This window comes from Oncorhynchus keta, chromosome 23 (assembly GCF_023373465.1).
Source record: "Oncorhynchus keta strain PuntledgeMale-10-30-2019 chromosome 23, Oket_V2, whole genome shotgun sequence".
NCBI lineage: Eukaryota > Metazoa > Chordata > Actinopteri > Salmoniformes > Salmonidae > Oncorhynchus > Oncorhynchus keta.
This window is the reverse complement of record NC_068443.1, coordinates 38,537,204-38,560,633: the sequence shown is the minus strand read 5'-3', so window position 1 is coordinate 38,560,633 and position 23,430 is coordinate 38,537,204. Positions and strand designations below refer to the sequence as shown.

The 23,430-nt window shown below is 45.5% G+C and overlaps 1 protein-coding gene across 8 annotated transcripts in view; it reads right to left on the bottom strand.

The window, feature by feature from the left end:
• LOC118402293 (activated CDC42 kinase 1) overlaps nucleotides 1-23,430 on the bottom strand; it is a 155,377-nt gene that overhangs the window by 9,248 nt on the left and 122,699 nt on the right. For 6 of the 8 annotated variants that reach the window (XM_035800380.2, XM_035800381.2, XM_035800382.2 and 3 more), the window contains 10 exons: nucleotides 10,519-10,767; nucleotides 9,273-9,425; nucleotides 8,216-8,499; nucleotides 7,706-7,832; nucleotides 7,455-7,601; nucleotides 6,996-7,090; nucleotides 5,576-5,770; nucleotides 4,992-5,083; nucleotides 4,610-4,654; nucleotides 2,371-3,881 (listed from right to left, as the gene is read on the bottom strand). In XM_035800380.2, coding sequence (XP_035656273.1) covers nucleotides 2,371-3,881; nucleotides 4,610-4,654; nucleotides 4,992-5,083; nucleotides 5,576-5,770; nucleotides 6,996-7,090; nucleotides 7,455-7,601; nucleotides 7,706-7,832; nucleotides 8,216-8,499; nucleotides 9,273-9,425; nucleotides 10,519-10,767 — 2,898 coding nt within the window. Of the gene's footprint in view, nucleotides 1-2,370; nucleotides 3,882-4,609; nucleotides 4,655-4,991; nucleotides 5,084-5,575; nucleotides 5,771-6,995; nucleotides 7,091-7,454; nucleotides 7,602-7,705; nucleotides 7,833-8,215; nucleotides 8,500-9,272; nucleotides 9,426-9,509; nucleotides 9,614-10,518; nucleotides 10,768-23,430 lie in introns of those variants that run through there. The other 2 variants (XM_052477158.1, XM_035800379.2) reach the window with 2 other exon arrangements.

Here is a 23,430-nt window from a genome sequence, read left to right as displayed (position 1 = left end):
TTCAAAATAAGTTATATTATAATGTAGGGTTAAAGACACATTCTGTCTGATTGTGTCTCTCTCCTCTTGCTACAGCTCATTTTGTTTGAATTCTGTGGATTATAATACATTTATATATTTCTAGGGATGCTTTTTTTGTTAGGGCAAATCAGGTTTGTGATATTGAGTTAGACATATAAAACTTTAGATGACTTAAACCTTGAATACATTGCACCTTTGCCCTTTTTGGCCATTAGGCTACACTCAACTCTGACTGACCGCAGTATCTATCGGTAGTCTAAACTGTGGCAAAAATTGGGGGATTTTTCACCCCTAGCCGAGCTATTAGACTATTAGCCTAATTTCATCTGTCAAACAGGTAGGAATACCTTTCATTTCTTAAATAGAAGGAAATATGCTCCAACACAAAGCCAACTTGCTGTTAGTAAAGTCTAATTAAAATGAACGGTTGAAAAGAATTATGCCTACCTGAATTTGCCTACTTTCAGTATATATGAGCTGTCCTTTTCCGATATATTGTGCTGCGGGTGCTTCCATTCAGCCAGAAGAACATTAGTGAGGTTGGGCGATTAGGCCTGGCTCGCAGTCAGTGTTCCAAATCATCTCATAAGTGTTCAAATGGGGTTGAGGTCAGGGTTCTGTGCAGGCCAGTCAAGTTCTTCCACACAGATCTCGACAAACCATTTCTGTATTGTCCTTGCTTTGTGCACGGGGGAATTGTAATGCTGAAACATGATAGGGCCTTCCCCAAACTGTTGCCACAATGGTGGAAGCACAGAATTGTCAAGAATGTCATTGTATGCTGTAGCATTAAGATTTCCCTTCACTGGAACTAAGGGGCCTAGCCCAAACCATGAAAAACAGCTCCAGACCATTATTCCTCCTCCACAAAACTTTACAGCTGGGCACTATGCATTCGGGCAAGTAGCCAAACCCAGATTTGTCCATCGGACTGCCAGATGGTGAAACATGATTCATCACTTCAGAGAACACGTTTCCACTGCTCCAGAGTCCAATGGCGGTGAGCTTTACACGACTCAAGCCGACGCTTGGCATTGCGCATGGTGATCTCAGTCTTGTGTGAAGCTGGTTGGTCATGGAAACCCATTTCATGACGCTCCCTACGAACAGTACTTCTGCTGATGTTGCTTCCAGAGGCAGTTTGGAACTTGGTAGTGAGTGTTTCAACCAAGCACAGAATTATTTTTAGGCGCTACGCGCTTCAGCGGCCCCGTTCTGTGAGCTTGAGTCCATGCAGCTAATTTTTACTCCTAAACTTATTAAGGCTTGCCATGACAAAGGGGTCGGATACTTATTGAGTAAAGACATTTCAGCTTTACATTTTTATTACATTTGTAAAAAAAATAATAATAAAAAATATATACTTACACTTTGACATTATGGTGTATTGTGTGTAGGCCAGTTACAAAAAAAATATTAATGTCATACATTTTAAATTCAGGCTGTAACACAATGTGGAAAAGTAAATGGCGTGTGAATACTTTCTGAAGGCATGTTCTGAAGGCAGATTGGGATTGGTGTCTGAAATTTCCACCCACTCTCTTTTTTTCATCCACTCTCTCTATCTCCCACCTTCTCTCTCTCTTTCCATCCTCCTCTCTTACTCTCTCTCTCATTCTCTTTCTTTCTAGTCTGTACCTAGGGAACCCAATTTAAAACTATTGAGGACATAGTAGCTGAGGAATGCTATTCTTACATTGTGTTCTGTATTTTTAATTTATTTTACATTGTATTGATCGCTGTTTGGTTTCAGATTGTATTTGATTGTTGTCTTACTGTGATTAATTCACCCTTGTGAATTAAACCCTGGTCTCAATGGATATTCCCTGAATTTAAAAAAATAACAAATATTTTTCAGAATGTCATTCCAGAGTGTAATCTTTTAAATCAGCTTTGATGGATACTTGATTGGTTGAGAGTGTTGATTTAGATTGATTGGTTAGAAAGTTTTGCCCATTGTTGCAAAAAGTTAAGGCTTGTCTGCGGACCACATCTCAGTACTTGAATACACTGCCCTGCTGTGGTTTATTTATATCATAAAAGTCCAAAGTCCCTATAGCCAAGCCTTTGATTTGGCATCACAGAACAAAATTACAAACGCAGCACAAACAAATACTGCAAAAAAATACTAAATTTCTTATTTATTTCTACTTTTTTGTATACCTTTTCTTGTGTTCTTCATTACTCATTCTAGTTTTTGTAATATAACATTAGTGGTTTCCTCCCCCCTTTGATTTTGTGTATTAGGCCATGTTCTTTCCTGTGTTCGTTTGTTATTGAAAATCAAATCAACTGATTACTGATTAAAAAAAGAAATAATCTGAGGCTGGAGCCTTTGGTACTACTCACCATCTTGACCCCATCTGCTGTGGTTCCCCCCTCTGCCCTGCCGGCTGACCCGTCAGAGCCTACCCTGGGCAGGCTGAGGGAGGACTTCATGCCCAGCCGAAAGCCCAGGCTAGTGTTGTTGTTGGAGGAAAAGTTGGGCTTGAGGTCTCCCCCCTGGTTCTGCGGCTGCTGGTTCACCATCATGGGCCTGACCGTGGCCGTGTTGGCCTGCCGCCTCTCCTCGCATATCCCACCGCTGCCACCAGTCGGCACATTTTCCGCTTCCCTGAAGAAGCGGTCGTAGCGGTCCAGGTAAGGCGGCCTCTCGGGCAGGAGGTAGTAGTGCGTGTTGCTGATTTTGCGGCCGTTGCGGACAATGGGCAGGATGCAGGGCCCCTTGGCCAGGTCCTTACCCTGGGCTTGTGCTTGGATGATCTTGGGTGCGGCATATTTGGGGTCCAAGGCAAAGCTATGTGTGGTGGGCATGAGTTTCCCCGGGGACGTGGAGAGGTAGGATCCGTATGTGGGCGGAGGAGGGGCACTGGGGAAAACCATTGCCCTTTGCTGGGGGGAGCCCACCTGTTGGCCCATGGGACTGGGGGTGCGCGAGCCCGGCTGGGACAGGGGGTCCCGCGGGGGGATCTGAGGGGGGCGGTCCTGGACTTCCTCAGAAGCTGGAGTCAGGGACAGGGAGAGGTCACCGGACCAGCGGGTGTAGTCCCCCCTTTTGACAGGGCGAGGCGGGATGGGTACACGTGGAGGGATCTGGGGCTTGTCCTCAGAGAAGAACAAGATGATCTGGCGGTGGACGTCCATTGACTGGAGGCCGGAGATTGGGGACAGCAAGGGGGGCTGGGGACCTCCTCCCGTGGGCACATTGAGCCTCCTCATGCACTCCTGCTGGAGCTCCTGAAAGATCTCAGCTGACTGAGAGAAGGATGTGGAGGTCAGGCCCTGCTTAGAGGGCAGGAAGAGGTTGTCCTCCAGGGGTTTGTCGGCTGCACCGGCCATGGCCTTCTCCTCACCAGCCGGCAAGGTCTCTGTGGGGCTGTGGCTCTCACCCATCCCCCCCTGCTGCTGATTCAGGCAGTTGATGGAGCTCACCTCCATGTCCTCCTCGTCCTGCGCCACGTCATCGTACGCAGGAGGTGGAGGTAAGGGCCGGGCGTCCCAGTCCACCACTGGCATGGGGTGTAAGGGGCGGGGCAGCGAGCGCCACGGGCTCTGGGTAGGAGTACGATCCAGAATAAACTCTGCGTCCAGGGCCAGCTTGGCCAACGAGGGCACCTGGAGCTCCACCACCGGGGAGGGAGAGGATGCGGCCGGGGGAACCTCCTCCCCAAAGTCGATGAGTGACACATCACTGGGGGTGTGGCCTGAGCCCATAGTACGGCCCCCCTGTTTGGAGGCGGAGACACATGTGGCGGGTTTCAGCTTGAGGCCTTTGATGGAGCCCACTTTCAGTAGTGACAGCCCCTTGAGGCCTGAGGCAGTCAGCTCCTCGTCCTCAGTCACCGAGTCGTAGCACGGCTCTGGAAAAACAAACAGACAAATGCAACTTAAAGACTTTGGCAACTAATGACTTTGGCAACTTTTACAATACTTCTACGCCGTAACTGCTCATTACTCATGTAGCACTGTAGTCCATCCACAATGCCCCAACGGTCTACCTTGAGTGATCAACCTTAAGCCTGCCTTTGATGCAATATTTATTTATGTACATAATGAATGACTCTGAAATGAAAAGGTAATAATCCTCAGTGTGTCTATTTGTAATGTGTGGATATAAATAAATTGTTTCCATTTCATACATTGTACATGAACGGAAACAAACAACATCTTACAGAGAAGATTAGAATATTTTTGGTGATGGAATCATACACAAACGTTAAAAACAACCACAACATTTATTTTAAGCCGGGCTGCAATACACAACAAGTTGGTCCACACACGCTTAATTCCTCAACTCTCTGGTTAGGTGTTAACCACTCAATGCACAGAAACCCAGACTGCACACCTGTTAGTGAGAGAGGTGGAGAAACAACAAGGTTAGGGAGGAAGAAAATAAATTGAGTAACTGGGAAGAGAAGGGAAGAGAAAAAGGGAGGGATGGGGAGAAGAGGGAGAGAGAGAGAGAGAGAGAGAGATGAGAGGAGCAATTGCACACGGTGTACCGCACACGGTGTACCGAAGACTGGAGCTAGGAGATAACAGAGAGGGCAGGAGCAATGGGTGAGCTGGAGTGAGACACTACACTTACTCTTGACAAGCACCAACGGCTGGGGGGGACAAGTAGGTGCTTCCTCTGGAAATGCCACCACCAGAGAGAGAAGGAGAGGGGTACAGGAGAGAGCGATAGAGGGAGATCACAAAAGTGTGTGAAAGAGAAAAAGAGAGGGCGGGAGAATGGAGTAAATAAAGTACAACCACGGAGATGGACAATCAAATAAAAAGCAAAAAGGGACGAGTACAAGTCAGATTGGACTCATTGTGTAAAACAGTCAAGTTCAGAACAGCTCAACCAAAAAATATCATCCCCAAAAAAGATAAACCACGAAGAAAAACATGCCGTTGTGACGATAATTGCTTGAGTCACCGACAAAAAGTTAGCATGGTAGGTTGTTTAGGAATGGGCCACTCACTTTTTGCTCGTCCTGGTAGCTGAGTAGGCTGGGCAGCATTGAGATCCAACCCCAAGACATCTGGTGGGTCCATGGGGTTCCCTAGGTACAGACTACAAAGAGAGAGGGGATGAGAGCGAGAGAGAAAAAGAGGAGGAGGGAAAGAGAGAAAGTGGGTGATAGAGAGGGAGGATGAGAGAGATAGCGGATGAGAGCAAGAGAAGGGGTAGAAAGGAAAGAGAGAGAGAGATGCAGCAAGCGAGTCAGAGAGAGAGGGGACATTTATTGACTTACCATACCAAGAGGTTCTCTACCTGGGGCTAGCCATAAATCAGGTGTACAGAGGCTCGCCCCAGGTTTCACATCTGCTTATCCAACCCTGGGCCATGTTCAGTTGTCGAACGTTGCAGATAGACATTTCATGAATAGACAGTAATATGAACAATAGTCTACTGTCCTCTAGTGGTAAAAAAAACAACTCTAATTTTTTTTGCCAAGGCTGTGGGTCCTGCAAGTATAACAAACAATTACAAAAAAATGTGCACTGTAAGCGGCACATATCGCTACAAGTAGATAGAAGCACAAGTTCTGAGGATATGTCTTACTCGTCGATGCGGTCCGGGAATCCCCAGCAGCGGTGTGGGTCTGTGTCTCCATGGCCTGTGTGGATGAAGCTGTGTTTGAGGGGTCTGCTGATGTCATGGGCCGACAGGCCTGCAACCGAGGTCACCACGTTCCTGGGGAACTGGCCCAACTTCAGCGTGCGCTTGTTCTGGCCCCGCCACCAGTAGTTCTCCGCTCTGAGAAAGAGAGGGAGGTGGGTCGACGTACAGGTGAATGTGAGAAAACATTCAGGTACAGACAGACACACACAAGTGGGTGCAGATATATACGCATGGCACGCACACATCCACCACTAGCAGGCATATAAACATATAGACATAAAAATAGGCAATAACAAAACGGTTCTCCCCACTCGTTTTGGTAAAAAGCTGAGGGATGGGGCTGGGGAAACGTAACCACTCTCGGATTAATAGAGGGAGCTATGGATGCAAGGACTGACCATCCATGATATCACAATTATAGTTTTAACCATGTTTTGAGGCTATATAGTGTTTGTTTACATTTACTTTGTTTACAAACATTGGAGATAAACAAGCTTATATTTTGGGTTCTGATGGGGTAAGACTGTTGAACTAAAAATGTATGAAAAAAAAGTATGTAGCAACTGCTGTTTGCCCCTTTAATGTTCTGTATTATATCATGTGTTATTCTTTGTGTGGACCCCAGAAAAAGTAGTTGCTACTTCAGCAACAGCTGATGGTGATCCTAATAAAATATTAATATTATACACACAGGCAGGTTGGATAAGCAGTTGTGAAACCTGGTGCGAACCACTGTACACCTGATTTATGGCTAGACTCGGGTAGAGAACCTCTTGGTAAGGTAAGTCAATAAATGTCCCCTCTCTCTCTTTCCTTTCTACCCCCTCTATTGATCTCATCCGCTATTCCTCTCATCCTTTCTCTTCCACTATCTCCCACTTTCTCTCTCTCCCTCCTCCTCTCTTTCTAGCTTGTACCTAGGGAACCCCATGGACCCACCAGATGTCTTGGGGTTGGACCTCAACGCTGCCTGGCCTACTCCACTACCAGGAGAGCTAAAAGTGAGTGTCCAATTCCTAAACAACCTACTATGCTAAAGTATTGTCTTTTGTGGTTTATCTTTTTTTGTGGTTGAGCTCCCTCTTATTCTGTCTTTTCTAAACTTGTTTACACAATGAGTCCAATCTGACTTGTACTCGTCCCTTTTTGCTTTTTAATTGTTTGTCCGTCTCTGTGGTTGTACTTTATTTATTTCATTCTCTCGCTCTCTTCTTCTCTTTCACACACGCATACACCCACTAACACAGACACACTCCCAAAGGCATGCAAGAAGTTGCAGACACCTGCACATACACAAGCATGCATAGAAAAACACAATGACAGAATACTGATTTACAGTTCATTAGTTGATCACACATACCTGCCCTCGATGATGGTGATCACGTCATTGACCTGAATCTGAAGCTTGTCGGACTCTTCAAAGTCCTGCAGCGCGCACATGTCTGTTGGCATGGTCTGGAATGGAATGGACACACACATACATACACACACAAACACCAAGTTTGAGTACGTTTAACTAACACTACACCCCAACAGTGGGGCACAAGGCATAAAAATGTAGTCATTTGGGCCCAAAATCTACATATCTACACTGATGTACCCCCCACACGGCAGGGTAGCCTAGTGGTTAGAGCGTTGTACTAGTAACCGAAAGGTTGCAAGTTCAAATCCCTGAGCTGACAAGGTACAAATCGGTCGTTCTGCCCCTGAACAGGCAGTTCACTGTTCCTAGGCTGCCATTGAAAATAATAATTTTCTGACTTGACTAGTTAAAAAACAAAACAAAAAACAACACACACACACACAGGGAAATGGGTACCTCGAGCAGGAACTCTCTGAGGGCGACAAAGGTGGGCCTGTCATCAGGTTTCTGGGCCCAGCACTGCAGCATGACGTTGTAAATGTCCTGGGGACAGTCCTCTGGCTTGGGTAGACGCTCACCCTCCTTGTCAATCTTGTGTAAGATCTGAAACACATACACAAAATACTTAAATTGAACCCACAATGAACCATTGACATAAAACCCTAAAATATGAGTATTTTTTATTTTGTGTGTGTGTATGCGTGTACCTGGCTGCCATTGAGGCCCAGCCAGGGCTCCTGTCCGTGGGTATACATCTCCCACAGCGTCACCCCGAACATCCAGGTGTCTGTGGCGTGGGAGAATGTCCGCGTCTTCAGGCTCTCCGGGGCACACCTGGAGGTGGAGGATACACACAGCAAACACACACAGCAAACACACCTTAAGAAGGTGATGAGAAAGTGGAAGATAAACACACACACTATGCATAGCCACATCAGGGGCTTATTCCCCAGGGCACAATGTTGTAGAATGTTCAGATAAAAAATACTTTCCTTAGAACAAACATGTCTCATGCATGTAAAATAACAGAATCATGTCCGCTCTATTCGTGGCATTCTATCTGCAACGTCAGACAACGTTTGCCTACTGAATGTGGCTTTGATAACACCGACACACAAATACACGCCAACCTTTCCTCCTCCGGTGGCAACACACACACTCCCTTTCCCACTGCACTCTCCCCCTCAACCACCACCCCCGTTCCCCATCCCACTCACCACGCGAACGGCACCTTGCGGTGCTCCTGCATGACGTAGTGTTCGTGGTTGTTGGGCAGCGCCCGCATCAGACCGAAATCGCCAATCTTTACCCTCTGGGCCGACGCCAGCAGGATGTTGCGGGCGGCCAGGTCACGGTGGATGAAGCGCCGCTGCTCCAGGTAGGCCATGCCGCACGCCACCTGCACGGCGTACTGGCACAGCATGTGGATGAGGATGGGGCCCTGTGGCCGAACGCAGCGCAGGCGCTCCAGGAGGGAGCCAAGCGGGGCTAGTTCGGTCACCTGGAGAAGGAGGGTGTGTTGTTAGTGCTGGGCTGGAACAAAACTGTAATGTCTGTGAGCTCCCAAGAATTTAGAGCAGTACTTCCCAAACCTCTTCTCGAGTACCTCCAGGTATTTGATTTATTCCTGAACTAACACACAAAATTCAACTAATGAAGGGCTTGTTGAATGATTGAATCTGCTGCCAGTCTGGCAATACGCAAAATAAGTAGAACAGCTGGTGGTACTTTAAGAGAGGTTTGGGAAACCCTGCTTTACAGGGAGTGGTGCTGAGAAGAGCGCCGGGGGAGGGGTAAGGAGGTGACAACAATAACATTATTGGTCGACTCCAAACACAATGTACTCCACATCAATACAAAATAATACTGAGGAAGTACTGGGAGGTAATGACGCAGAGATGAAAAGAACAGAGCGTCATCAGCCCTTATTTTTGTCCTTTGTCTCAATCGCTCTGTCGGGTGTGGACCGGAGGCCTTGAGATTCTGCCCTTGATATTATTTAAAGGGTTCACACAGTTTGTAAACTTGACATTGTCTGCACTTATGAACAGTATAGGTTTTGAGTGTAAGCTGGTGGTGCTGCTATTTAGGTATGTACACAAGCATGTACAAAAAGCAAAACAAAGAAAAGCAAAGCAGCTGGAAAGATACCGCCCCGTGTCAGCTGTCATGGGTGAAGAAGGTGCATTTTGTATCCATGATCCTTTGCAAATGTAATCTGATTTTGGGACTCAAATTAAGTATTTAACATGTGTTGTGTGTGCCCATCCATACCATCTTCATGGGTTGTGTGAGCACCACTCCGTACAGCCTGATGAGGTTCTGGTGGTCCAGGGAGTGCATGGCATTGACCTCGCAGATGAAGTCGTCCAACGCCTCCGGCTGGCTCAGCATGTCTGTCTTCAGACACTTGACCGCTACAGTCAACTGGACGGAAAGATGGGAGACCATGTTAGCAAAATGCGAAATCAAATTCCAAAGGGAAAGCTATTGATAGCCAGTTGCACTTACTAACAGTCTGGAGGACGCAGAACAGTCTTAAACAAGGGTCTCCTTGTTCAATAGAGCACCAGGTTGCACTTCCTGAACAAGATAATTTTTTATTTTATTGTTTGTTGTACAAGTTGGCCTGCCCTACACGCTAATCTAAATGCTGTTAAGGACAGCGGCAACTTGCTGAAATTATGAGGTAAATTATTCTAAATTATGCAGTAGGATAAAAAAAGACGGGAATGGAGGTCCTACTACAGCATAACATAGGAGATCAGCTGATCTTATTCCCATTAGATCGGTGGTTAGCCACTGGACTAGATGTTCTATGGCCCTCAAATTCAAATCTGGACCTCAAAGCCTGCTTATTTTCATTCTTCCCCTCAAAATCAGGGAGTGATTGAGACCTGGGTCACCATGTCGGTGCAATTAATTATCAGATAGAACAGAAAATAAGCAGGCTCCGGACCTCAGAGGGTAAGATTTGAATACCCCTGTTCTTAAATGTTTTGTGAACTATTCCCTTGGATACCGTTCTGTTGTGACACTGCACCTGGCTTTACTATTTCCATCTTGCCATGCTGTGGTCACTGCTGGAGAGTGTTTGGACAAGATTCTCTCTTCATCACTCCCTTACTCCTTCCCTCTCTCAAGGTCAAATCTATAGGGGTTATAAGGGTTTGACCAGAACAGATGTTGAAGGGAGGGTATTTTGGTCATTTTTTCACACGCTGTCATGGTTTGAACTTTGAACCCACTGATACTCTGTTTCCCAGGGTGATCGTGAGGGACTTTTATATCCTATTCCCTCTCTTCCTCTGTCTTTCTATCCTGATCCCTACTACTGTATACCTCAAGCGTTCCAGAAGTGTTCCAGAAGCACGTGTGTTATTAGGTGTGTCTAGATGGGACCCTGTTTTCTAAACGGTGCAGACCAATACCTCTCCCACTACCAGCCTTTCCAACACACATACACACACAAACAATATAGTACCCACACACTACACTCCCACACCCCAGTCCCTCTCACCACTTTCCCGGCGGGCGTGAACCACTCGCCCCTCTTGACCACCCCGAAGGAGCCGTCGCCGAGCTTCTCGAAGAGAGCAAGGTCCTTCTCGCTGATCAGACAGGTGAGGGCCTGGTGCTGGGGGGGCTGGTACAGGGACTGAGGACCCCCCTCAACCGCTGGGGGTGGCATGGGGGACAGCTTGCGGAAGGAGGAGGTGGGCGCAGCCTGCTGGAAGTCCCCGCCATCCGGACGCTTCCCACTGAACACCTGGAGAAAGAGAAGAGAGGGAAAGAGAGTGTTAACATGAACAAAAATATGTGCTCCACTCTTACTAAATTCTGTAAATGAGTCTTTGGGTGCTCTAGCTCAGGAGTTATCCTCCATAGGATCAGTGTCCCAAAATCGGGACAGTTGCTGCTCAATATGCGATATGTGACTAGAATGGTGTTGTAAACAACAGCCAACTTTCCAGGATAGACATGTCTTATATCGTCAGAAAGCTTAAAATTACTGTTCATCTAACTGCAGTGTCCAATTTACAGTCGCTACAGTCGCTATCACAGCGAAGAAATACCACGCCATTGTTTGAAGATAATGCACAACAAAACACTTATCAAGGCAACTGGTTCGATACATTCACCTCTGACAGTAAATAATCTACTTATATTCAGTAATCTTGCTCTGATTTGTCATCCTGAGGGTCCCAGAGATATAACTCCCCCAAGAGCTCTACTTGCTGAGTCGGCCAGGGCAGATGCTCCGTATAGAAAGGAACTATGTTCATCAATAAAAATACCCAAATATTTATAAATGCTATCTTCACCAAAACAAAACTGAAAAATACTTCTTAGTAGCTGGTTTTCTAAAAATGCATTATCTGTGTTTTTGTCTGTTAATCATGAGTCTCCATCTTTTACACCAATTGACAGCACGTAATAACATGTTCTGCAGGTCTTGTTCAGGGTCTGCCATCAAAATAATATAATCAGCAAATAAAAGAAAACTTAGCATTTCATCATCATATCTTACTCCAATATTTAACTGTTTAATTTATTTTGCCAAATCATTTATAAACAAAGCAAACAAAAATCGGTGATAAGCCGTCTCCTTGTTTTACACCCGAGGGTGTGGGAAACCAATCTGTACAATATTCATTAACACGCACACAAGCAACTGGTACTTTGTAAAGAGACTGGATTGCTTGATAACATTTCTCATCAACCCATCTTTAACAAACTATAGGCTAAAAGATCCCTATTTACAAAATCAAAAGCTTTCTGGAAATCAATGAAACATGCAAAATAGGCTTCTCTTCATGTAATCTATTACTAATTACAGGCTCTGGATTTACGAAAACCATTTTGGTCTTACACCAGAATGTTTTGGTGTAATGAAATTGTAATTCGCCTATTGTTGAGGATGGATAAATATAATTTATAAACTGTACTTAATAAACTTATGCCACTATAGTTCAGTGGCACTTGGATCATTTTTTGAAGATTTGGGAATGGGATTCACTATAAACTTATACCAAGTGGATGGCAGTATACTGCACTCAAAACATATTTGGAGCGAATTATATAGGACGTCAATTAATTTAGGGGATTTTAAAACCTCATCAATATCAATATGAAATGATGCCCCATTTTTTGCAGGGTCAATCACCTTCTTAAATTCTGCCACAGACAGCTCCTCATTTAAGTATGGGTCACACACATATATATATATATATATATATATATATATATATATATAAGAGGGTTCTAACATTGTATTTTCCAGTTTAGTCCTCAGGGAACATATGTCTTTATAAAATTAATCCTCAAAATATGCCACATTTTCGTTACATGAGAACAAACTAGCACACCCCTTCTCCCACTGCTTAAGTACATGTGTAAAATCAGAACTCAGCCCCCCCCTGCTCTTCCCTGACTTGGAATTTTCTTATGTCGTTTTGGTCCTAACTTATCTATATGGCTCCAAAACTGTTGAGGATTTCTTGTCTGTAATTCCTCAAGGTGTAATAGCTGCCCTCCCTGATATCTCCATTTAAATAGGCACAGTCTTTTATCAAACACATGCTGTTTTCTCTTAAAACTACTTATGGCTAGGCTCGACAACATAGGCAGCGCGCAAAATTCCAAAATAATTTTTTGGAAATATGTAACTTTCACACATTAACAAGTGCAATACACCGAATGAAAGATACAATTATTGTTAACCTGTTGTGACTTTGGGGCAGTATTTTCATTTTTGGAAAAATAACGTTCCCAATGTAAACGGGATATTTTGTCAGGACAAGATGCATATATGCATATAATTGACAGCTTAGGATAGACAACACTCCAAAGTTTCCAAAACTGTAAAAATATTGTCTGTGAGTTTAACAGAACTGATATTGCAGGCGAAAGCCTGGGAAAAATCCAATCCGGAAGTGACTCATGTTTTGAGTACTCTGCGTTCCGATGCCTCTCTATTGAGCAGTGAATGGGCTATCAACCAGATTCCTTTTTCTACGTATTCCCCAAGGTGTCTACAGCATTGTGACGTCGTTTCACACCTTTATGTTGAAGAATACCCGTAAGCGGCTACATTGTGCAAGTGGTCACCTGATGGCTCTCAGAGTGATTCTTGCGTAAAATACAGAGGTAGGTATTTTTCCTCTCGCTCCTACTGAAAAAACAATTGTACCGGTGGATATATTATCGAATAGATATTTGAAAAACACCTTGAGGATTGATTATAAACAACGTTTGCCATGTTTCTGTCGATATTATGGAGCTAATTTGGAATTTCGGCGTTGTCGTGACCGCAATTTCCGGTCGATTTCTCAGCCAAACGTGAAGAACAAACGGAGCTATTTCGAGCTATTAACAAAAGGCTAAGCTGTGTTTCAATATATTTCACTTGTGATTTTCATGAATAGGAATATTTTCTAGTAATATTTATGTCCGTTGCGTTATGCTAATTAGTGTCAGATGATGACAATGATCCCGTTCACGGGATGGGAGTTACAAGTTAAACTACCCATTGTGTCCGGTTTCAAAAAGGCTTTACAGCGAAAGCACATTATATGATGATGTTTGGTCAGAGCCAAGTCACAAAAACACACAGAGCCATTTATCCAGCCAAAGCGAGGAGTCACAAAAAGCAGAAATATAGATAAAATGAGTCACTAACCTTTGATGATCCTCATCAGATGACACTCATAGGACATCATGTTACACAATACATGTATGTTTTGTTCGATGAAGTGCATATTTATATCCAAAAATCTCAGTTTACATTGGCGCATTACGTTCAGTAATGTTTTGCTTCCAAAACATCCAGTGATTTTGCAGAGAGCCACATGAATTTCCAGAAATACTCATAATAAACATTGATAAAAGATACAAGTGTTATTCACAGAATTAAGGATACACTTCTCCTTAATGCAACCGCTGTGTCAGATTTTTTAAAAACTTTATGGAAAAAGCACACCATGCAATAATCTGAGTACGGCGCTCAGAGACCAAACCAGCCAAAGAAATATCCGCCATGTTGTGGAGTCAACATTAGTCAGAAATAGCATTATAAATATTCACTTACCTTTGATGATCTTCATCAGAATGCCCTCCCAGTTCCACAATAAATGTTTGATTAGTTCGATAAAGTTAATAATTTATGTCCAAATTCCTCCTTGTTGTTAGCGCGTTCAGCCCAGTAATCCATCTTCATGAGGCGCGAGCACTAGGTCCAGACAAAAAGTCCAAAAGTTCCGTTACAGTCTGTAGAAACATGTCAAACGATGTATAGAATTAATCTTTAGGATGTTTTTAACATAAATCTTCAATAATGTTCCAAACGGAGAATTCCTTAGTCTGTAGAAAAGCAATGGAACGCGAGCTACCTCTCAAGTGAACGAGCGTCGCAAGCTTTTGGCACTCTGCCAGACCACTGACTGACTCAAAGAGCCCTTATGAGCCACTCCTTTACAGTAGAAGCCTCAAACAAGTTTCTAAAGACTGTTGACTTTGAGTGGAATCCATAGGAAGTGCAATTTGACCCCATAGACACTGTGTTTTTGATAGGCCAAGCTTTGAAAAACTACAAACCTCAGATTTCCTACTTCCTGATTGGATTTTTCTCAGGTTTTCGCCTGTCATATGAGTTCTGTTATACTCACAGACATCATTCAAACAGTTTAAGAAACTTCAGAGTGTTTTCTATCCAAATAAATAATATGCATATATTAGCAACTGGGGCTGAGTAGCAGGCAGTTTACTCTGGGCATGTTTTTCATCCAAATGTGAAAATGCTGCCCCCTATCCCAAACAGTTTAACAAATGACTATGGAAGGAGGACGCATCTTTACCCCATGTGGACTGTTCAGGTGGCAAATAGCATGAAAACACAACAAAACAAAAATCTGACTCCCTATGTTCAAAGCTCAAACCAATAATTCATTCTATGGCTTTATCGATAATTTAAATTTTATATGCATATCAGACTTTATACATATTCCCACTCCCACAGAGTCCCTGCGGGCTTTCCCATGAGTGTGTCTGTTATGTCCATACCATACATACCCTTCAATATTAATAGTTTCTTGCCGACGCAAATGCGTTTAATTTATTGAGATAATGTCTCGGTTTAAGGATTAACAATCATTTATTGTTCAATGAAGTCCATCCGTTAACATTCCAATGTTCTATTGAAATCAAATCTCGTATGGGATGGGAAGCACTTCAGTATGTAGTATGTCTGTCCACCCCATGTCCTTGTCCGCATTGTCCTTCTGGTTGATCTCGTTTCATGACCCGTCTGCTTCCCATGACAAAATAGTCCTTTCCTCCGGGTATTTCTCTCAGCAGCGTCTTGAAGTTCAGTTCTATAAGGTGATCGATGTGGGACTTGGCTGATCGAAGGAAGACTTTGTTATAATCAGGATGGTCTCGCAGCTTTAGTTTTTTCCGTAACAGAGCCACTTTTTCCTCCACAGACTGACACTCCACCTTCACAACCCAGAGACCTTTACCTTTCTCCCTCATCCTCTCAACTGCAATCACCTCTGTTTCGCAGCCTATGCCTACTGATATCAACTGGTTCACTTTAGAGATTAGGTCCTCATTTTCATCAGCTGGCAGTCCTGCCACTATGATAGACACTTCTTGGTCTAACTTTGTTGTTTTCGCAGCGCCTATTCTCCCAGATTCTAGGAATTCTACACGGGACTCCAGACTAGTGGTCGACCGATTATGATTTTTCAACGCCGATACCGATAATCGGAGGACCAAAAAAGCTGATAATGTATTTGTAACAATGACAACAATACTGAATGAACACTTATTTTAACTTAATATAATACATCAATAAAATCAATTTAGCCTCAAATAAAATAAAAAATGTTCAATTTGGTTTAAATAATGCAAAAACAAAGTGTTGGAGAAGAAAGTAAAAGTGCAATATGTGCCATGTAAAAAAAGCTAACGTTTAAGTGCAATGTAATCAGGTGGTTAGAGCGTTGGACTAGTTAACTGTAAGGTTGCAGGATCGAATCCCCCGAGCTGACAAGGTAAACATCTGTCATTCTGCAACTGAACAAGGCCGTCATTGAAAATAAGAATGTGTTCTTAACTGACTTGCCTAGTTAAATAAATGTGTAAAAAAAAATATTTATTTTTATTTTTAAATTGGCCAAATCGGTGTTCAAAAATACAGATTTCCGCTTGTTATGAAAACTTGAAATCGGCCCTAATTAATCGGCCTTTCCGATTAATCGGTCAACCTCTACTCCAGAAGTCCAACTTCAAGAGGTATGTGGTCTTGTTATTATTCTCGAGTCAGGAAAGTTGGCTGATTTGGCTTTCTCCAAAGATGCACGTAAGCTTTCAACTTTACTATTCATTCCTTTTTCAATGCTCAGCTTCATTTTGTCCCTATTTTTAATTTTATTTTTGTACATAGACTCCTTATCTCTGTCTTGAGATTAGCCATGCTATTGGCACTTTCTTTCTTTGATAAATTCAGCTCCATACTTTTCTCACAACTGCATAGATTTCTACTGGAGTCCATATGTTTTTAACGGTTAAGTGTTTCTGTTATTGCTGTTCAAGGTAACGTTAGATAGCCAGCTAAATGTAATGCAAGTATGTCTACTGACTGTCTTTCACCCTCACGGGATTCAGACTTCAGCTACCTCCATTCATGATTCGATCTCTATGTTTTAAACTTGTAAAACATTTAATTAAAAAAGTTTAAAATAGTTTGGTCCCATAAAGAAGCAGCAGCGTTTTTCACTATGTGCACCTGTTAATTGAAATGCATTCCAGGTGACTATCTCACGAAGCTTGTTGAGAATGCCAAATCTGTCATCAAGTGTGCAAAGAATATCATTCTTATATCGTCCTCCTTCCAAAACTATCATTGTTTAACACTTTATTGGTTACTACATGATTCCATATGTGTTATTTCATAGTTTTGACGTCTTTGATATTATTCTACAATGTAGAAAATAGTAAAAATAAAGAAAATCTCTTGAATGAGTAGGTGTCCAAACTTTTGACTGGTGTAGTCCTTCTGTAGCTCAGTTGGTAGAGCATGGCGCTTGTAACGCCAGGGTAGTGGCTTCGATTCCCGGGACCACCCATATGTAGAATGTATGCACACATGACTGTAAGTCGCTTTGGATAAAAGCGTCTGCTAAATGGCATATATTATTATTATATTATTATTATTACTGTATATGTTTATAGGTATGTGCTGTGTATTTGATGTATTGATGCAGGGCTCACCCCCTGATAAAATAAAGGTTAACTTCTTGACGCTACCCATCCCTGTCGCAGGATCATTTGTCAGCAACTGCTGAATAGCATAGCGCCACAGTCAAATAATATTACTAAAAAATATTCATATTCATGAAATCACAAGTGCAATATTGCAAAACACAGTTTAGCCTTTTGTTAATCCACCTGTCGTCTCAGATTTTTAAATTATGCTTTACAGCGAAACCAATCCAAGCGTTTGTGTAAGTTTATCGATAGCCGAGCATAGCATTATGTACACTTAGCATCAGGAAACTAGGTCACGAAAATCAGAAAAGCAATCAAATTAACCGTTTACCTTTGATGATCTTCGGATGTTTTCACTCACGAGACTCCCAGTTACACAACAAATGTTCCTTTTATTCCATAAAGATTATTTTTATACCCAAAATACCTCAGTTTGTTTGTCGCGTTAGGTTCAGAAATTCACAGGAAAGAGTGGTCACGACAATGCAGACGGAAATTCCAAATAGTCTCCATAATGTCCTGAGAAACATGTCAAAACTTTTTTATAATCATTCCTCAGGTTGTTTTTAAAATATATTTTTGATAATATATCAACCGAGTGTGTAGGTTTTTCAATAACACCGGGTGGAACAATGGCCGCTTTACTCTGTAGCGCAAAACTCACTCTGAGAGCCCCCACCGATCCACTTGATCTTTCACGCTAATTTTTCAAAATAAAAGCCTGAAACTATGTCTAAAGACTGTTGACACCTTAGGGAAGCCATAGAAAAAGGAATCTGGTTGATATCCCTTTAAATGGAGGATAGGCATGCATAGGAAAAGAAGGGTTTCAAAATAAGAGGCACTTCCTGATTGGATTTTCCTCAGGTTTTCGCCTGTTTTTATCCTTGTCAGTTCTTGGTTCGCTGGTGTCTAACACCAACAAGTATGGGGCTAAGAAGCAAGTAGGCAAGAAAGAGGCATGGAAGCCCATTTCCATCCAATTACTATACTGTCACATCTCACTGGTCATTTACATGGGGCTTGTGAAGTTGAAAAACCTGATGGACTACTGGAGAAGCTGAAGACTACCAACTGCCTTTCCCCACCACTGTCATGTCTTCTAACAGGTTTCTGACTATTTCATGGGCACTTCATATCAGGGACTCACAAGCTGACAGTGACAATGAGAAGAAGAGAGGCACAGCCAGCTTTGATAGGCTCTGCAAAATCAAACCTCTCTACTCCAGCATTGTTGAGGCCTGCAAGACCCATTTTCAGCCCGTCCAGAACCTGTCCATAGATGAGGATGGTCGTCTTAAAGGCTAGAATTGGTCTGAAACAATATATGCGTAACAAGCCAACAATATGGGGTTACAAACTGTTTGTTTTGTTCGAATTCTGTGTGCCTACACTTGGAATGTCCTTGTTTACGATGGGAAATTCATCTCAGCCACGGGTAATGGACTTAGTTATGATTCCATTATGGAAATATTGGATTTTACACTGCTGGGGATGGGCTACAAACTGTTTGTGGACAACTTTTACACAAGCCCTAATCTGATTTAGCAGTGCTGGCCATCTTTTCCATACAAGTGAGAATAATTTGTTGTTCACCATTAAGATATACACTCACCAGCCAGAGTTCCCGAAAATTGATGGCTACTACAGACAGTGAGTCTGAAGTCGTGGCTTGCTATATAAAGCAGGCAGACATGCATTGAGGCATTTAGTTACTGGTCGATTGAACGTTAGAATGGGCAAAATGAGTGACCTAAGCAACTTTGAGTGTGGTATGATCGTCAGTGCCTGGCGCACCGGATCCATTATCTCAGAAACAGCTGCCCTCCTGGGCTTTTCAAGTGCAACAGTGTCTATCTAGCATTTACAGGGAATGGGGCAACAAACAAAAAACATCCAGTCAGCGGCAGTCCAGTGGGTGAAAACAGATCGTGAGAGAGGTCGAAGGAGAATGGCAAGAATCGTGCAAGCTAACTGGAGGGACACAGTAAAACAGTGACGTGCAGAATGGAATCTCGGAACACACAACTCGTCGATCCTTGTCACAGACGGGCTATTGCAGCAGACGGGTTCCACTCCTATCAGATAAAAACAAGAAGGGGCTCCAGTGGGCCTACACTGGACAACTGAGAAGTAGAAAAATCTTTTCTGGAACATGACAGCAAGTTCAGTTTACCTGAGTGGCCTGCGCAGTCCCCAGACCTCAACCCAATAGAGTATCTATGGGATGAGATGGAATGGGCTGTTCGTAGCGTAAATGTACCGCTGTCCAATCTACAGAATTAGCTGAGGCCATCGCATCAGCATGGACCATCGTTTCCAACACCTTGTAGAATGCCCTGATGAAATCTGGCTGTTCTGGAGGAAAAGGGGGGTCCGGCCTGGTACTAGATGTACCTAGTGTATATCCATCCATATGGAACAGTCACAAAAGACAAGAGCAGGTTTAACTTTAGTGGACAGCCAAGGTATTACTTTATTTGTATTTTATTATTAAAGCAGGGAGTCTCATTGAGAACAACTTATTTTTTTCCAAGGCAGCCCTGCACTTTGACCTTTTGTAAGGGTTTTCTTCTGGTGAAAGAGAGGCGGACCAAAATGCAGCGTGGTGGTTATTCATGTTTTTAATAAAGACGACTATACATGAACAGACTATACAAAACAAGAAAAGTGAAAACCTAAACAGTCCTATCTGGTGCAAAAACAGAGACAGACACAATCACCCACAAAACCCAACACAAAACAGACTACCTAAATATGGTTCCCAATCAGAGACAATGACTAACACCTGTCTATGATTGAGAACCATATCAGGCCAAACATAGAAATAGACAAACCAGACACACAACATAGAATGCCCACCCAGCTCACGTCCTGACCAACACTAAAACAAGGAAAACACATACGAACGATGGACAGAATGTGACAGAACCCCCCTCCCCCCCCCCCAAGGTGCGGACTCCGAACGCACAACCTAAACCTATAGGGGAGGGTCTGGGTGGGCATCTGTCTGGCTCTGGACGTGGACCCCACTCCATAATTGTCTTAGTCCACCTCCTTAGCGTCCCTTGAGTGGCGACCCTCGCCGCTAACCTTGGCCTAGGAAACCTAACAACGGGCCCCACTGGACTGAGGTAGCTCGGGACTGAGGGGAAGCTCGGGACTGAGGGGAAGCTCGGGCCTGAGGGGAAGCTCGGGCCTGAGGGGAAGCTCGGGCCTGTGGGGAAGCTCGGGCCTGAGGGGAAGCTCGGGAGTGAGGGGAAGCTCGGGACTGAGGGGAAGCTCGGGAGTGAGGGGAAGCTCGGGAGTGAGAGGAAGCTCGGGAGTGAGAGGAAGCTCAGGAGTGAGAGGAGGAGTGAGAGGAAGCTCAGGCAGGTTGATGGATCTACCAGATCCTGGCTGGCTGGTGGTTCCGGCAGATCCTGGCTGACTGGCAGATCCTGGCCCTGACTGGCGGATCCTGGCTGACTGACTGGCAGTTCTGGCAGATCCTGGCTGACTGGCACTTCTGGCGGATCCTGGCTGACTGGTGGATCTTGGCAGACTGGCGGATCCTGGCTGAATGGCGGATCTAACTGATCCTGGCAGACTGGCGGATCCTGGCTAACTGGCAGATCCTGGCCGACTGGCAAATCCTGGCCGACTGGCAAATCCTGGCCGACTGGCAGTTCCTGGCGGATCCTGGCACACTGGCGGATCCTGGCTGACTGGCAGATCCTGGACGACTGGCGGATCCTGGCACACTGGCGGATCCTGGCTGACTGGCAGATCCTGGCCACGTGGCGGATCCTGGCACACTGGCGGATCCTGGCTGACTGGCAGTTCCTAGCCGCGTGGCGGATCCTGGCTGACTGGCAGATCCTGGCAGACTGGCGGATCCTGGCTGACTGGCGGATCCTGGCAGACTGGCGAATCCTGGCAGACTGGCGGATCCTGGCAGATCCTGGCAGACTGGCGGATCCTGGCTGACTGGCGGATCCTGGCACACTGGCGGATCCTGGCTGAATGGCGGATCTAACTGATCCTGGCAGACTGGCGGATCCTGGCTGACTGGCAGATCCTGGCCGACTGGCAAATCCTGGCCGACTGGCAGATCCTGGCCGACTGGCAGTTCTGGCGGATCCTGGCACATTGGCGGATCCTGGCAGACTGGCACTTCTGGAGGATCCTGGCTGACTGGCAGATCCTGGCCGACTGGCGGATCCTGGCTGACTGGCAGATCCTGGCTGACTGGCAGTTCTGGCGGATCCTGGCAGACTGGCGGATCCTGGCTGACTGGCAGTTGGCAGACTGGCGGATCCTGGCTGACTGGCGGATCCTGGCAGACTGGCAGATCCTGGCTGACTGGCAGATCTGGCGGATCCTGGCTGACTGGCGGATCCTGGCGGCACTGGGCAGACTGGTTGCTCAGACGGCGCTGGGCAGACTGGCGGCGCTGGGCAGACTGGCGGCGCTGGGCAGACTGGCGGCGCTGAGCAGACTGGCGGCGCTGGGCAGACTGGCAGCACTGGCGGGCATGGGCAGACGGGTAGCTCAGACGGCGCTGGGCAGACTGGCGGCACTGGCGTCGCTGGGCAGACTGGCGGCGCTGGCTGACTGGCGCTGGGCAGACTGGCGGATCGCTGGGCAGACTGGCGCCTGGTGGAATGAGGGGACGGGATCCCGCTTCTGGCTGAGCGCCAGACAGGCGGTGGAGGCTGACTGGCAGCTGCGCTGGAGAGGAGGGCAGATCCTGGCTCTGGCCGCGCTGGACAGAGACTGCTCTGGCAGACTGGCTCTGGACTGGCGGAGCGGGCAGGTCTGGCAGACGGCGGACAGGCTGGGCGGATCCTGCACCTGGCGGATTGATGGGACGGAGAAACCGCCTGGTGACTGGCAGCCGGCACTGGCAAACCTGGCCACTGGCACCTCCGGGTGAGTTCTGCAAGGAACCTGGACACACCTGTGTTGTGAAGGTGTACTGGAGACCTGGCCGTGGCGGATCCTGGCCTGGCATCAAATCCTCCGGAACTCCAACACACGTTTCAGGCTGAGTACGAGGAACTGACTGGCAGGTGACATCGGACAGCTAACACACTCCTCAGGGCAAATGCCGCTGGGCATGGCGGCACTATGCCAAACCAACAGCTTTCTCTCTACTCTGTCCAATACATCCTCAACACTCTCAGACTCAGACTCAGCTTCGCCGACAGCTCCAATTCCATCCATGGTTCCTTACGGTAAACAGGGGGAGTTGGCTCAGGTCTGACTCCTGACTCTGCCACACTCTCCCTGTGCCCCCCAAGAAATTTTTGGGGGTGCCTCTCGGGCTTCCAGCCGCTCTGCCGTGCTAGCTCCTCATAATGCCGCCTCTCTGCTTTCGCTGCCTCCAGCTCGGCTTTGGGGCGGCAATATTCCCCTGGCTCTGCCCAGGGTCCTTTTCCGTCAAGGATCTCCTCCCAAGTCCATTTATCCAAATAGTGCAGCCTCTCCCACTGCTGCTGCTGCTGCTGCTGCTTCTCCTGCTGCTGCCTCTGTTGCTTCTCCTGCTGCTGCTGCTGCTGTTGCTCCTGCTGCACCTGTCGCTTCTCCTGCTGCTGCTGTTGCTGCTGCCTCTGTTTACCATGCCGCTTGGTCCTTGGTTGGTGGGTGATTCTGTAAGGGTTTTCTTCTGGTGAAAGAGAGGCGGACCAAAATGCAGCGTGGTGGTTATTCATGTTTTTAATAAAGACGACTATACATGAACAGACTATACAAAACAAGAAAAGTGAAAACCTAAACAGCCCTATCTGGTGCAAACACAGAGACAGGAACAATCACCCACAAAACCCAACACAAAACAGGCTACCTAAATATGGTTCCCAATCAGAGGCAATGACTAACACCTGCCTCTGATTGAGAACCATATCAGGCCAAACATAGAAATAGACAAACCAGACACACAACATAGAATGCCCACCCAGCTCACGTCCTGACCAACACTAAAACAAGGAAAACACATACGAACGATGGACAGAACGTGACACCTTTGACCATCCAGCGCCGACAGCGTATTTTGTTTTTTTTATGTATTATTTCTTAGACTGTTACCCCAGGAAATCTTAAGTCTTATTACATACAGCTGGGAGGAACTAAGTCAACTCAGCTGGGAGGAAATAAGTAAACTTACCAACATTACAAC